Source organism: Carcharhinus amblyrhynchos, chromosome 24 (assembly GCF_965287045.1).
Source record: "Carcharhinus amblyrhynchos chromosome 24, sCarAmb.v2.hapA, whole genome shotgun sequence".
NCBI lineage: Eukaryota > Metazoa > Chordata > Chondrichthyes > Carcharhiniformes > Carcharhinidae > Carcharhinus > Carcharhinus amblyrhynchos.
The window spans coordinates 41,916,113-41,932,791 of NC_137347.1; the positions used below are offsets into that span (position 1 = coordinate 41,916,113).

The following is a 16,679-nucleotide window of genomic DNA, read 5'->3' on the forward strand; positions in this document are numbered from 1 at the left end:
TTCAGGTGGGCCATCAAACCAAGGCCCTGGTTGCTGTCCTAAACACCTGGCCTACATTTATGCTTAAAATTGATGTCTTTGAGAGATATCAAAGAAAGTATTTCATTTATGAAATAAGATTAACAAGTACAATTTAGGTCTGTTTTTAAACCTAACGCCAAAGTAGAAGTCTACTGCCCCAGGTTTGGAACAGCATTGAGATATTTAAGACAACATCCCCAAAGTGATTCCACTAGTAGGAGAAACTAGAATTAGAGGGCACAACTTCTGGCTAAAGGGACAATCCATTAAAACAGAGAGGAGGAGGAATTTCTTCAGCCAGAGAGGTGAAACTCTCTTGGAACTCTTTGCCATAGAAAGCTGTGAAGGCCAGGTCATTGAGTGTCTTTAAGACAGAGGTAGATAGGTTCCTGATTAATAAGGGGACCAGGGGTTATGAGGAAAGAGCATGAGGGAAAAAAAAAATCAGCCATGATTGAATGGCAGAGCAGACTTGATGGGCCAAGTGGCCTAATTCTGCTCCAATGTCTTATGTCAGCAACTTAAGAAGTCTCAACACCAGGTTAAAGTCCAACAGGTTTATTTGGTAGCAAACACTCCTAGCTTTTGGGGCTCTGCCTCTTTGTCAGATGAGTGGGGAGTTCTGATCACAAACAGGGCATATAAAGACACACACTCAGTTTACAGAATATTTCTACAGTGGCGTTTGCTACCAAATAAACCTGTTGGACTTTAACCTGGCGTTTACCCCAGTCCAACGCCGGCATCTCCACGTTATGTCAACAACAGCAGGGACAGTAGTTCAGTAATATTCTGAATTAATTGGCAGGTCTGTCGATGGAAGCAGCTAAGCTGACAGGAGGAAAGTTAAGAATTGATATTGTGCCTCAGGAAACACTACACTTACAAGCAACGTACCAGACAAGTAATCTTATACAGAAACAACGATCAGGTCATAATAGAAGCCAGAGTTAATACTAGCAAAGTTCACTTGTCAATTCAGCACATGCTGAATTTGCAGAGACAGTTTCTCTGCCCCCGCTCACCACCCGAAACTAAAACAATGTCTGCAAACTATATCTGAAACCTCTGCACTCTTCATTTAGTGTTAATCTGCTGCATGACTGCTTTGCGGCGGACTTTTAGTAAGATGAGTGGGTGTTGTACTGCATTGCTATTTTGATAATCATTATCTTTATAACATTTAGACTTGGGCCTGAATCATGATGGTGGGGGCGCACATCCTTGCCATTTGGGGAGTCGCCGGGGACACAACCCTATCAATCCCGATAGATTCCGCTGCCATTAAACGTCCCAGCAAGCAGTGACTGGCAACAGGCAGAACTCTTGCCCCCACTTGGGGTTGTCTCTCAGAGAGCAGCCAGTCAGATTGGTTGGTAGCTTTCCAGTCCCTCAACATTCCTGCGACCAAAATGTTGGGACCTGAAGATCTGGTAAGTGGTTGCGGGGGGCGCGGGGAGAGAGAAAGAAAGTAAGTATAAAATTGTTTCCACGCAGAATCCCAGAGGGAATCGTGTTCATCCAATTTCAACCCCCAACCCACCACCATCCCAACTCAAACCCTTGGCAGAAGGGTGTAAATTCAGGAATTTCAGGCCTTGATATAATTACTGCATTCTATTGTTCACATCAGTTTGTTTAAATGCTTAGCATTTAATTCTTTAATGTATAGTTTGTTTAGTATTTCCATATTTCTCCCAATTAAATCTATTCAGATAGAAACATTTAATCCCACTTCACCTCTAATCTACTTCCTGAAACTTAAATGTGATCAACAGCTAAGGTTTAATATATTTATTTATGAAAATGCCCAATTTATATCTGAGCAGTGCTCAGAATTGCACACTCTCTCCTTTAAACAGGACAAACTCGCGGATGACAGTCACCAACAATCCATCCAAAAACTTTAAAACAGGGGGTTTGACATCAGACAGGAGTTAGACTGGAGCCTGTGTTGAGCTCAAAGAAGTAGGCCACAGCACAGTTATACCGTCATTGCCAGCGTCAACATACATCAGATGAAAAAAGTAAATAGAAAATAGGAACAGAAAGAGGCAATTTGGCCCTTCGAGCCTGCTCCACCATTCATCAATCATGGCCGACTGTCCAACTCAATTCTCCTTTCTCACCCATAAACTAGGATCCCAATAGAAGCATAGAAGATAGGAGCAGGAGGTGGTCATTTGGCCTCCTCCTGAGTTTGTAAATGCTAGTTTAATTCTTTAGTAGACTTTGAAAATGCTGGGGTTTTTTTTGTTTCTGTCACATTTTAACTCAAACGTTGTCAGCAAGGCTTGGTTCAAAATCTTGTCTGGGCATCAGGAGATGCTAGGTGCAGTCTCCAGTGCAGGACTGCAGCAAATAATTTAGGCTAACAGGCTGTGTGCCGTACCAAGGGACTAAAGCTGTTCGGTTACAGATCCTGTCCTGGAGATGTTAAACAGGCGCCTCCAACACCGCAAAAGCTCAGATTGGTATCATACATGTTAATGATTCAAGACCACAAATCAAAGTGCAGGAAGAGCTCTCACCCTGACAAATTCTACCCTCAAACAAAAAACAGTGCGTGACATGTAATTCATCTGCGGCTTTAAAAAGTCATTAACACATTTGCATGAACGACTGAGCCTTCAAAGCAGAAAGGCTTGCATTTATCCTGGTCACAGCAAGCTCCCGTAACCAGAAATGAGAGAACAACCAGAGTGAGAGAGTCACACAAGTTTACAGCATGGAAATAGGCCCTTCGGTCGAACTTCATAGAAGCACAGAAACCTTACAGTGCAGAAAGAGGCCATTTGGCCCATCGAGTCTGCACCAACCACACTCCCACCCACGCCCTACTCCCATATCCCTACGTATTTTATCCACTAATCCCTCTAACCTACACATCTCAGGACATTAGAGGGCAAATTTAGCATGGCCAATCAGCCTAACCCCCACATCTTTGGACTGTGGGAGGAAACCCACTTGTCAATGCTGTCTTCTTTTCTTAAACCCCCTAAGCTAGTCCCAACTGCCTGCATTTAGCCCATATCCCTCTATGCCCATCTTAGCTATATAACTGGCCAAATGCTTTTTAAAAAGACAAAGTTGTACCCGCCTCTACTACTGCCTCTGGCAGCTTGTTCCAGACACTCACCACCCTCTGTGAAAACGCTGCCCTCTGGACACTTTTGTATAATCCATTTTTGCCAATCCACCTAACCCACATACCTTTGGACTGTAGGAGGAAATCCGCGCAGACATGGGGAGAATGTGCAAACTCCCCACGGACACTGACCCAATTTGGGAATTGAACCCAGGTACCTGGCACTGAGGCAGTAATGCTCACCACTATGCCACCCAGAGTCTGCTACATAGTGGACCTCAGCACAGAACAAAGGCAGGTTAAAGAACCAAGTCAACAAGTGGTTCAGATCACACCAGAAGTCAGACTCGGTTATACAAATGAGCAACAGGAACGGATTCAACTGCAAGTAGGAGCTCTTCTCATTTCCAAAGCAGAGCAAAACAAGGTGGCATTTCTATCGTCTGTTATCAGTCCGGCAATTTCCTCATTTATAGCAGCTATGAGTAAGATTGGAAACTTGGTTCAATTTCTGATCCGTGTACAGGTGTTGTGATATTTCTCCCCTATTTAAAACTTTTGCACACACAACAGGTGCCTGCTGAAGTTGCATTCTCTGTGTATCCAATTCTCTTTGAGTTACTGCAATTCCCAAATTGGTGAAAAATATATAGCTGTTTTAAACCTGGCTGTGTAGACATCCCCTGGAGGTTCCAGGTCTGATCACTGGTTTGAGTGCAGTAACTTGTGGGAAGTTATAGGGAGAACGTTGTCCATTTGGTATACTCTGCTAACCCTTGCACACTTCAGGTACAAGTTAAACCTGTGCCCCCTCCATTTAACACAGCCAAACCTCTCAAGGTAAGAACAAAAAAAATCAATCCAACCATTTCTGACATTGAGGCACAGGAGAAAAGAATTCAGAACACATGACTGAAAAGCTTGTTCAAAGAGGCAGCTTAAGTTGACACAACATTCAAAGCTCAACACTGACGAGGGTGGGGGAAAAGAACCATTTCTCATGCTGGCTAATACGGGTGAACTATACACACATTCTCTTTATAATTACATCTCCCTCAGCTCTGAACTTGGCCTTAAAAATCACCAAAAAGCCAAGCAACACTCATGAAAGAATCCAGAAGCATTTGAACAAGTACCTTCAGGAAGTGAAGGCTGGGCTGTGTTTTAACGACTCCTAGCTTTTCTAACCGCATTGTCCTGCACCGAATATACCCCAAACTGCAGGGCCAACTTCTGCAAGACCAGTTGAACCAACTAGCTGTAAATGGAATTTCTTCAGAAAACCCCAACAATTTGGTAATCCCCATGTTTAGAATCTTGATCCAAATATTCAGCAGCAGTACAAGAGAAGATGCTGAGTTGACAAACGCGACGACTGAGAAAGTGTGAAACACAGTTCCCAAAGCTTGACGTTCTTTATTAAAAGAAAGCTTGGTATTTCCTTAACAGATGGATAAAGAGAGAAGCATTGCCCAGGCAGAATACTCAAACTAAATCTTTTGTGTCAAAGTTCAAACAGTGCTGCGGCTGTAAAAAAAAATTTAAAAAAACCTCAATTATTGCTGGTTTGGGGTAACTTTGGCAGAGAAATAAAACCAACTCGATTCACAGCTGCTCCTCTTCAAGCAACAGAGCATCCAGAAACAGTCCTGACAACATCAGCCCATTCACAACAGAATGAATTAAAGGAACATTGTGGTGTCAGGGCTGCACTGTCGATGGGCAAAGCCCTGACATTTTCGAAGATTCAACCTCATTCAGTGACCCAAACAGCTTCTTTGAGGCACTAAAGTAGTCCTGGGGTGTTTTGTAAAATAAGAGGTGCGGTCGTAGACAGAAATGATCAATCATCGACATCCAGACAGACACAGATTATTTCAAAATCTTTGCATTAATTCCCATGCATCACCCAAGAGGTGAAATTATGCTTGAAACCAGGAACCAGAGAGACAAAGGGAAAAAAAAAACAAATTCTTGCACAAACACTGGAGATGGATACTGGAACGCAGACAGGATTGTGAACTGCCTGCCACTTCACAACATAAAAACACTCTTCTCCAGTTACACCTCATAATGCAGTGGTGAGATTGGGCAATAAATCCCAATAATAAACTGAACACTGCAAACAAAAACCCAAAGAGCTTCTCTTATATTACCAAACTGTATCCGCTCGCATTTTAGAGTCACTTGGTGATCATTTACATGCACCCAGTCAGCACAATGAGTATGTGGCATGTTACTTCTCAGGAAAACAGCAAGAGGGAAGGTCTTAGAGAATAGGAAGACCAAGTACAGCAATTAAACAAGGATACACGGGGCTCAAACCTGAAGCTTCAGATTAGGATTAGCATTCGCAAAAAAGAGTCAGTCCAGTAAGTTTTTTTGAAGTTTCCTTTTTCATAGAATCCTTGCGATAGAGGCCATTTGGCCCATCAAGTCTGTACCAACTGCAATGCCATCCAGGTCCTACATTGCTAATCCTGCGGACACTAAAAGGGCAATTTAGCAGGGCCAATCCACCCAAGCCACACATCTTTGGACTGCGGAAGGAAATCGGAGCACCCGAAGGAAACCCAGGCAGAAATGGGGAGAATGTGCAGACTCCACACAGACAGTGACTGAGGCTGGAATTGAACCTGGGTCTCCGGCGCTGAGAGACAGCAGTGTTAACCACTGTGCAATCACCTGATGAGCTTTTCACACCAGAGTTTCACCTGATGTGACAGTTATAACCGCACCGGATAGTTTCAGGCAGACTGAATGATTAACATTCACCCATTTTAAAAGCTTCATCCCGGACCAGAGGGGTTTTTACCCGGGGGGGGGGGGGGGGTACCATTACCTTCATGCGGACCCGCTTGCACTGTTCACAGGTGAGGTAGTCCTGCAGGCCGGGCTCCAGGCTGCTCTTGCTGCCGGCGCTGCTGCTGTTGCTGTGACAGGGGGAGGCGGCGGCGGCGGCGACCCTCATCCCGGGGCTGTCCGGCGGGCGGGCTGTCCGGCGCGGTGGGACAATCGGGGGAGACGCTCCGACTCCTGGATGTTCACACTCGCCCTTCCACCGCCGAGACTCCACTCCGGCCCCGCCCCCCTCAACCCATTGGCTTATATAGAGCCCGGGCCCGCCCCCCTCCGCCCACTGCAGCCAATCAGCGGGTTTGCGCTGTCGGGCCAGGCGGGACCGGGGGCGGGGCTCCAGCAGCCGCGACAGAGAGGGACACAGAGAGGGGGTGACAGATAGGGACACAGAGAGGGGGTGACAGATAGGGACACAGAGAGAGGGTGACAGAGGGAGGGACACAGAGAGGGGGTGACAGATAGGGACACAGAGAGAGGGTGACAGATAGGGACACAGAGAGAGGGACACAGAGAGAGGGTGACAGAGGGAGGGACACAGAGAGAGGGTGACAGAGGGAGGGACACAGAGAGAGGGTGACAGAGGGAGGGACACAGAGGGCGACAGAGACAGAGGGAGACACACAGGGAGACAGGGGGTCAGTGCAGAGACATCAAACAGCTACAGGGCACCCACCGACAGCAGCCCTGCACTCACTGCAACTCCCACTGCTCCCCTCCCCCTGCCCACTCCCCCCCTTACCCCCTCCCCTGTCGCCTTCCCCCTCCCCCCACGCTCCTCCCCCTGTCCCCTACCCCCTCCCCTTGGCCCCTTCTCGCCCCCTCCCCCTGCTCCATAGGACGCCGCTTTTTTGTTTGCACAAAACCAAACTCCCAAATCTGCTCAATTTCAGCCTCTCAATGCTCAGACTTGCTGAGATCCAAACCCCGTTTCCCTCAGTAACGTTTGATCTCATGGGAAACTGCGGCAGCATCAGCTGGAAGGCTGTGTTCAGACTCTTCAGTGTACGAGTTGCAGCATCCAACACCAGACACCCCCCAAAACACACACACACAACTTTGAATTTTAATCTTAAACTGAGCACCCCCCCCCCCCACCCCTAGCACAGTGTGTTTTAGCCTTAAACTGACTGGAACTGCCTGCAAACTTTCTCATTCACTTTATTCCACCGCACTGCGATTTCAAAATGCAATTTGTTTCTCACTTTAATGGAAAAACAACTTTCATTCCTGATCCAATTCCTTCATAAAAATATTGGGGCACAGCGGGCTTTGACTGTGAATCTTCTCTGGAAGAGTTGGGAGGGGGGAAAGAGGAGGAACTTTCAAAAGTTTAGAAAGAAACCAGCGGGGCAAAGAGACAAGATTGGACTTTTCCACCCAGCAACAAGACTGTGGATGTACAGCTCTGATTGGGTGGAAGTATTTCTAGCTGCGCCAATGGGAGCCGGAGTTGCTACAGTAACCAGCTGGAGCTGATACAAAGTTTCAGAGGAAAGACACTGAGGCTCCCTATTGGCTGAAATCAGCCAGCAATGTCCTGCAGCTACAACACTTCACTCTGTGTTTAAAGCTCCCCCTTCCCCTTTCAACACACCCTCGGCTGGTAGAGACAACTGTACTTAGACAGGCTTTTTCAGATATTTTCAATTTGATTTATTATTGTCACATATTAACATACAGTGAAATATATTGTTTCTTGTGCGCTACACAGGCAAAGCATACCATTTATTGAGAATGAAATGAGAGGGGTGCAGAATGTAGTGTTACAGTCATAGCTAGAGTGTAGAGAAAGATCAACTTAATGCAAGGTAAGAATTTTATGAACAAAGTATGTTTCTGAAAAAAATAAAGACATGGACCCAAAGGAATTGCAGTGGGGATGATCAAATAAGTTTATTTATTAGTAACGGAAGTAGGGTTTTCACTGTGATGAAGTTACAGTGAAAATCCCCTAGTCACCACACTCCGGCCTGTTTGGATAACACCGAGGGAGAATTTAGATGGCCAATGCACCTAACCAGCACATCTTTCCAACAGTCAGAGGAAACACGCACAGACAAGAGGAGAACGTGCAAACTCCACACAGACGGTGACCCAAGTCAGGAATCAAATTCAGGTCCCTGGCGCTGTGAGGCAACAGTGCCACCCAATTATCCTGAGGAAGTACATTTAAAGCAGACCTTTGCGATCAGGCCATCACCCAAGTTGGAGTGAGAGAGTCCGTTGGTAGCAGAGCCTTGTCACTCAGTTAGTTGTTTCAATGGGACAGAGTGCTGCCAATGATCCCAACTTCCTTACAATGGAGAGTGTGGAGCGACTGGACAGCCTATAGTCCCATTTTAAATCAAGGCCACTTGAATGAGAGAAAAAGGAGAGGCATTGGCAGGAGAGAAAACATTAAAAAGAACACCGCAGCAGTGGACAACATAAAAAGAATGTTTTTGATGACAATCTCAGACATCCACAGACCGTTTGATACCCTCATCATCACAACAGCTCTGCAAAAAGTGTTGGAGTTACTCAACAGGTCTGGTAGCCTCTGTGCAGCTGCCAAAGTGTATTAGCAATTCCTTACCTGTCACAAACAAAACCTGTCTCCGGTTCGCTGTTGTAGCAACTTCACACCATCCCACACTCATCTACCCCCTGCCATCTCCACACCCACGTTCCCTTCATTAGGCCCAGTCCCAAGCCGGTCGGGCAGTCACCCAACTTAGCTAAGGGTCCCTAGGTCTGGATGGAGAATAGATGCGCAGGTTAGGTGCATTGGCCATGCAAAATTCTCCCTCAATGTACCCGAACAGGCGCCAGGGTGTGGCAACAAGGGGATTTTCACAGTAACTTCATTACAGTGTGAATGTAAACCTACTGGTGACTAATAAATAAACTTAACCAAGCCTCACCCAACTACTCACTGACACTAATCAGGAGAGCAAAGATAAATCCTAATGTCTTGTCCCATTAACCACCATCTTCTCTTAATCCCCTCTCCCCAGCTTCACAATCAGATCCCACTAACACCTCTACTTTCTCAGAAGGCTAAGGAAATTTGGCATGTCAGCTATGTCTCTCACCAACTTTTACAGATGCACCATAGGAAACATTCTTTCTGGTTGTATCGTGGCTTGTATGGTTCCTGCTCTGCCCAAGACTGCAAGGAATGACAAAAGGTTGTGAATATATACCAATCCATCACGCAAACCAGCCTCCCACCTGTTGACTCTGTCTACACTTCTCACTGGCTCGTCAAAGTGTGATGTGGAGATGCCGGCGTTGCACTGAGGTAAGCACAGTAAGAAGTCTCACAACACCAACTAGTGCTGCCAGATAAACCTGTTGGACTTTAACCTGGTGTTGTCAGACTTTTCACTCAAAGCAGCCAGCATAATTAAGGACCCCACGGACCCCAGACATTCTCTCTTCCACCTTCTTCCATCAGGAAAAAGATATAAAAGTCTGAGGTCACATACCAACTGACTCCAGAACAGCTTCTTCCCTGCTGCTGTCAGACTTTTGAATGGACTTATCTTGCATTAAGTTGATCTTTCTCTAGACCCTAGCTATAACTGTAACATTATATTCTGCACTCTCTCGTTTCCTTCTCTACGAATGGTATGCTTTGTCTGTATAGCACGCAAGAAGCAACACTTCTCACTGTTAATAAATCAGATCAAATCAACAAGAATGAGAAGTTATTGTGGGCTTGATCGATAATACAAAGACCATCTCTTTAGCTGACACTTTCCCAATTTAAAACTGCCACTACACTCCCAGATCTGTCTATCCCTCTTGTTTCTCTCCCATGTCCTCTCAGGGATCACTACATTTACCACTTACTTTCTATTGACCCCATTCTCACTGGCAGATACTAAACATTCATTTTGAAGACAGTTAAAGTCCACTAAAGGCTTCCTCTCCCAGCAGTGGGTGAGGAACTTTCAACTTGGGAAGAATGACAAGCAAATCCTTCCAGCATTACTTGCGGTCACCCCTGGGGAAGAGGCACCTTATTCAAAGGCACTGAGTACCTGATCAAAGTCCTGGAATCAGGAAGTGGGACCTGGTGAAAGCCAGCCCCTGCCCTTGCTGCTGAACACCACCGGCCCCCACCCCCCACAACATTACACCTTCTCCTGATTGAGCAGCACGGTGGCCCAGTGCTTAGCACTGCTGCTGCACAGTGCCAGAGACTTGGGTTCGATTCCTGGTCTTGGATCACTGTCTGTGTGGAGTCTGCACAGTTTCCCCGTGTCTGCATGGGTTTCCTCCGGGTGCTCCAGTTTCCTCCACAGTCCAAAAGATATGAAGGTTAAGTAGATTGGCCATGCTAAATTGTCCCTTAGCTCAAAGGTCTAGCAGAAGAAATACACGGATAGACCTGGATGGGATTGTTGTCAGTGCAGACTTGATGGGCCACTGGAGGGATGCTATGAATTCTTGGCCTATTGTAGAAAATTAACTTAATATTGACTCCCCTTCAATAGCCCAACAGATGAGGAGGCCATTCAGCCCATTGTATCTGTGCTGGCTCTTTGAAGAAACTATCCAATTAGCTCCACTCTCCTTTTTTGTCCAGCTCTGAAAGGATGTATTATCCAATTCCTTTTTTAAAAATCATTGCTGAATCTGCTTCTACAGCCCTTTCAGCTGCAAATTCCAGATCATAACTAACATTGTAAAAATATTTCTCTTGTATCAGATAAAACTACTTGGGTAAGACTTGCTACTGGAATTATGGAAAAATACTCAGGCATGACATAGCAAACGGACGAAAACAGGAAATGTTTATTTATCGCAATAGCCCTCAAGCATGAAGTGATTAAATATATTAAGTATGGAACAGGTTCTATTTGTTTCAAAGCAGATTTAGCAGCCAGAGGCTGGAATCTCCCTTAAACCGCATGGTATGTAAAGGGAGAAAAGTTTTGCTATGAAACAGCCGATTATAATTGAGCAAAATAATTTGCATGCACTTAATAATGTGGAAGAGGACAATGTGTACTTTAGTATATCTGGTAAGAAATAAATGTGGATGTCTGAAGTGTGGGGACTTTGCAGCTGCAGGAGGTAGGAGCAAAAGAAGGGCATGCGAGAGAGTGGGAGTTAGAGGCCGCAGAGACAAAAAGGTGATAGACAAGGAAAGAACATTGTACAGCAGCTGCCAATGTTACAAGCAGAAAGATAGGCCATAGAAAACAGCAGCAACAAGCACAATACTGAATTCAGGGAAAAAAAAACAGTGATAAGACTAAGTGGCCAAGGCCGGAAACAGCGAAACAAATAGGGGATTAAAGGAGGATATCATTTCGTGTTCAGTATGTCTCTTCTCTTTATTTCCACCATGGTTTTTCTTCTCTCCTGAAGTTGTTAACTCTCTGCGATAGGTTCCATTCCAGTTGGGGCAGCATGGTGGCACAGTGGTTAGCACTGCTGCCTCACAGTGCCAGGGACCCAGGTTCAATTTCAGCCGCAGGTCACTGTCTGTGTAGAGTCTGTACGTTCTCCCCATGTCTGCGTGGGTTTCCTCCGGGTGCTCTGGTTTCCTTCCACACTCCAAAGGCGCGTGGGTTACGTGAATTGGCCGTGATTAATTCTTCCTCAGTGTACCCAAACAAGTGCTGGAACGTGGCGACTAGGGGATTTTCACAGTAACTTAATTGAAGTGTTAACGTAAGCCTACTTGTGACTCATAAATAAACTTTAAAACTTTAACCTTGCCAAGGTTTATCCCCATCCCAGCGTGGAACATTTACAGGGCATGACAGTGAGGGCCAGTGCAGGCAGTCTGTCCCATTGTGTATGACACTGGGCTAAACTCACTGCCACCAGGACAGAACACCAAGTAGAGGGTGCCTCGATGCAAATGGCAGTGTCAAACTAAAATTAAAGATGGAATTTGATCCTGAAGATTTACTGGACTTGATCCTAGGATCTTCCAGGTGGAGAAATTGGTCCCTGGAGTTGAAAAAAAACGATAAGTGGTCTCACTGAAGCATTTAAAATTCTGAACAGGTTTGACACAGTAAATGCTGATAGCATTTCCTCTGACTCAGAAATCTGGAGCATGGTGGGGGGTGTCACAAGCTTAGAATAAAGGGGTCAGCCATTTAGGTGCAAGATGTAGAGAAATTTCTTCCCTCAAATGGTTATGGGTGGCACTGCTACCTCACAACGCCAGGGACCCGGGTTCAATCCCAGCCTTGGGTCACTGTCTGTGCGGAGACTACACAATCTCCCAGTGTCTGCTTGGGTTTCCTCCCAGAGTCCAAAAATGTGTAGGTTAGCTTGATTGGCCTGTTAAATTGTCCCTTGGTATCGAAAGTTTCATTCAACATTTGTAACTTAAGATTGAATTGGATTGGCCATCTACTGGTGACACAAGGTCAATTGGTTCTAAACCATCAGTTGAGATCTCCAACTGGTCAACTGACATTGGAATGTCACAAGAACATTGACTATGGACAGAAGAGACTGGCGTGCTTAGTTTCCCTCACGTGTCTCAAGTCAGCCACTATACTTCACCTCCGGCCACTTGGTGCATAAGGAGGTGAGAAAGGCGTGTTCCATGCTGCAACGTTCCAGTGAAGCTCAACGCAAACGGGAGGAACAACACCTCATCTTCCGGCTGGGCACTTTACAGCCTTCTATTCTCAACATCGAATTCAACAACTTCAGGGGATTTGCTCTACCCACCTCAACCCCTTTGTTTTCATTTCATTTCATTTTTAACTGTTCTCTACCTTTTAGTTTTTATTGTCTTTCTTTATTTTTCTTTCCTTTTCACCCTATTTTATTCCCCATTACCTTTTCTCCCCCTTTGCTTCCCCTTCCCCCATTTTCTCCATTTTATCTCTCTCCCACCCACTCCCTACATCTTCCTCTGTAACAGTTTACCCTCTGATTTCAGCTTCTCTGCCATTTGGCCACTCACGCCCTTTATTCTCTCTAGAGACTGCCATTAGCAGCCTTTCCCCTTGTTTTCATTCCCTCCGCCTGCGGTATAAGTATCTCCTACTTTCAATGCCTTTTAGCTTTGATAAAGGGTCATCTGGACTCAGAATGTTAGCTTGTTTTCCAGCATTTTCTCTTTTGGTTTCAGATTCCAGCGTCCGCAGTAATTTGCTTTTACATAAGCATGTCCCTAAGTGGGTTTGCTCCTTGCTCTAACCAAAACTCACACCTGCAGGTTCATAGTGCACAGGATCTGTGGGAAGAATCAGTTGGGCGATCTTGGAAAGTAATCACCCAGTGACAACTGGTATGCTCAAAACCTCCCATCACCAACACAGTGCTGAATACCACAGATGATAATCTAACTTCACTATACATGTGAATCACGTCATGTCCACAATACAGTAAGATACAATTTACAAGCCATCTGCATCCGAAGTACTTCCTCCTCACCTGATCCTTGAATTACTTATCCAGAAATTTAAAACAGTAATCATTTCTTCTTTGTTGATTCAGATTGTTGAACAGGCAGAAACCGGTTAAGAGAGTGTTGCAACAGCTGAGCTCACCCTTCCAAAAAGTATTGCTGATTAAAAAATAAGATAATCCTTTGCACATCTGCAACATTAGGTGGCTACTTTACGAGATCAAATCCTTATAAATTTAAATTGTCTTGAATTAAATATGAATGAAAGGAGGAAAATGCGCAAACCAGCTTTTTAATTTGAGCAAGCAAATAAGGAATGGGGACTGTAAATTCATTTTATGGTTCTCCCCTTCCTGTAATAACACACTACACACAATAGCAGTCACTGGTTTACTCCCTTCCCAACTCAGAAACAGCACACAAGTTGTCAGGATTGGTCAAAATAAAAATTCAGTGCATCAGACTGCATGAAGTTTAACAAAAAATTGAAAGTTTCAAGTGACACAAAGGTACAGCAAGTGACAGAACAGGATAAATAATGGCTTAATTTCCATTCTGGTGCAGACATATCAAGAAAGAACAAAGAAAAGTACAGCACAGGAACAGGCCCTCCAAGTCTGTGCTGACATGATGCCTTAACTAAACCAAAAAATCCTTTCTACCTTTACTCAGTCTGTATCCCTCTATTCCCTCCCTATTTGTGTACCCATCCAGATGCCTTTTAAGTGTTGCTAATGTGCCTACTTCCACCAGCTCCTCTGGCAGCGCATTCCAGGCACCCACCACTCATGTGGGGGAAGCTTTTCACACACAATCTCCCTTAAACTCTCCCCCTCTCAGCTTGAACCTGTGCCCCCCTTGTAATTGACACTTCCACCCTGGGAGAAAGCCTCTGACTATCCTCATAATAATATCAATCTTAACCAGGCTACATGGAAGAGGCAACCAGCGATCAGCTGATTGAATGTAAAGCATGCACAAGAACCTTGATGGGCCAATTTTTGCTAAGTTTACAGTACCCAGAAACCGGCTGATTGCTCTCAGCTACAACTGAGAGTGCGGGGCCTGGGAAGAAAATGCTGTAGTTTGCTAATCTCTCAAAATAAATAACATTATAATCCTTCAAAGATTAGAGCGTTTAGAAATAAACATTTTATCAACACTGAAACTGAAGTACAGGAGAATATGTGCTGATTCATGATGCTGTGAATGATGCAATGATCTTGGATGGGGTTGTTAGAAATGAGGTGCATGTACCAGCACAGATCTGCGAATGCAAGCTAGCTGTACACAACACATTAGAATCACGCCACTTCTCATTGTTCAGCTGGATTCTCGGTGCTATATTTGGCAGCTCAAGGATTACACATCAGCTTATTATTTCTAACTCTACAGTGGTTCTGTGCAACAATGACCAGCAACTGTAGCGGTTACAATTAACTGTTTTCCAGCTTAATTATAGACTTGGTATTTAAATCGCATGCTGGGATTTGCTGAGGTCGAATCGCTACAGCTTTCCCCATTTACATTGGCTTAGTCAGGCAAACATTTACAATGGGAGGGAAAGAAGACATCAATCAAATTCATCCCCATAACAAGTTTGCACCAGTGGGTTCAAACAGAGTTCAGGTGGTTAAAGGCTGTATGGAATAGGGATATACCGACTACCAAAACATCCCAACACCCATTCTTAGTCATTCCTGATCTTATCCTCAGGAACAGGCAGAAGAGAATTGTTGGATAACTGTCTATGACGCAGTGTGGTCTGGATGAACACAATGGCCCCAACGCGATAGTAAAGCGATTGCGAAAGTCCAACTGTCTATCAATAATGCTGCTCTGAGTAAAACACCTGGGCAATGCTCAATACTCTCAGGAATAAGTCTTCCATTTGAATTCTCTGGAACAGATAGCCTTAATACAGCGGTACATCTGTTGAACTACATTCTGATAGATCTATATGTGGTTTGTCCACTATAGGTCTTACATAATGGTTCTTATTCAATTATACTTTTCTGGTACAAAGTGTCTTGAAGTTTATGGAAAAGGACTTGACCCTATGGATTAGGAATCAGTGGTTACTCAAAATCCAAGCTGGTCCATGTCTAGAGATATCCTTGTTGGTGATAATCAGATGGTAGATGAAACTCAGTATTCTCACTCCTGAACGCAGCAACATTACAACCTGTTTGTTGGCACCTAGGATCCAAATTTTCTGGAGATACAAGAATGGCCATTGGAAGGATGGGACGTGGGCAGATTGCACTCTGCACAGCTTCAGCATTGAAGTTACTGGTACCTGCAACACCCCTATTGCCAGATCAAAGATCAAGGACATATTCAAACCATGGTAATGCATTGTGTACCATACTGGAGGCTGGTTCTCTGCAGATCTAGCTCATTTTTTTCCCCTTTAATTTCTGATTGGATAAAGAAAATTAGACTGGCATGATTGTAGAAGAATTATGGAAATGAATGGATAACTGTTGGTCTCCAGTTGATAAAATTTAGTCCATAGCAACACGCAGCTCATATCTCCTATTGGACCAGACACTCCAGAATTACATCAGCTAAAGACATTGCAAATAAGGCATTGAATACACAGATTTGGCTGTCCAGCACAAACAAATGATATCACCTTCTGTCTGAGCAAGCATTAACATTTACCTTTTAAGTTTTGTCCAAGGCTAATTTCACAAAGGCAAAACTTCAGAAATATGCAATACAATTTAAAATAGGAGATAATAGCTAGCTTGTCAGCACGACTGAATATGCCACATTGTAAATATTACTGTCCTTGACAAAGTAACTCTACATTAAAGATAGGCAACAAATCAGTTAAAAGGAACAGGATTAAACATATTTTATAGCTGTTTAAGGAAAAAAAGTACATGCTTTAAATGTTAAGTAGAACAATTAAATATCTCTTCATATTCCTTGGGTGAAGTAGGGATTTCTAACAGGGATAGACAGGGTAGATGATACAGGGAGGATGTCCCCGATGGTGGGGGAATTCAAAACCAGGAGTCACAGTCTAAAGATACAGGGTAGACCATTTAGGACAGAGGTGAGGAGACATTTCTTCACCCAAAGAGTGGTGAGCCTGTGGAATTCATTACGCCCCACAGGAAGTAGTTGATGCCAAAACATTGAATGTATTCAAGAGGCAGCTGGATATAGCACTTGGGGAGAATGGGATCAAAATTTACGGGGAGAAAGCAGGATTAGGCTATTGAGTTGGACGATCAGCCATGATTGTGATCAATGGAGGAGCAGACTCAAAGAAAGCAGAAAGCAGCGAAAGCTGGGCATTTGAATTTATTCCAGACTGAG

At 44.5% G+C, this 16,679-nt stretch overlaps 1 protein-coding gene across 2 annotated transcripts in view; it reads right to left on the bottom strand.

Moving 5' to 3' along the window:
• sesn2 (sestrin 2) overlaps positions 1-16,679 on the bottom strand; it is a 72,447-nt gene that overhangs the window by 20,809 nt on the left and 34,959 nt on the right. Inside the window, exon 1 of one of the 2 annotated variants that reach the window (XM_080211673.1) lies at positions 5,952-6,177. The exons of the other annotated variant lie outside the window; for it this stretch is intronic. Within the exon in view, the coding sequence (XP_080067799.1) occupies positions 5,952-6,080 (129 nt within the window). The 5' untranslated portion in view covers positions 6,081-6,177. Of the gene's footprint in view, positions 1-5,951; positions 6,178-16,679 lie in introns of those variants that run through there. 2 annotated transcript variants of the gene reach the window in all.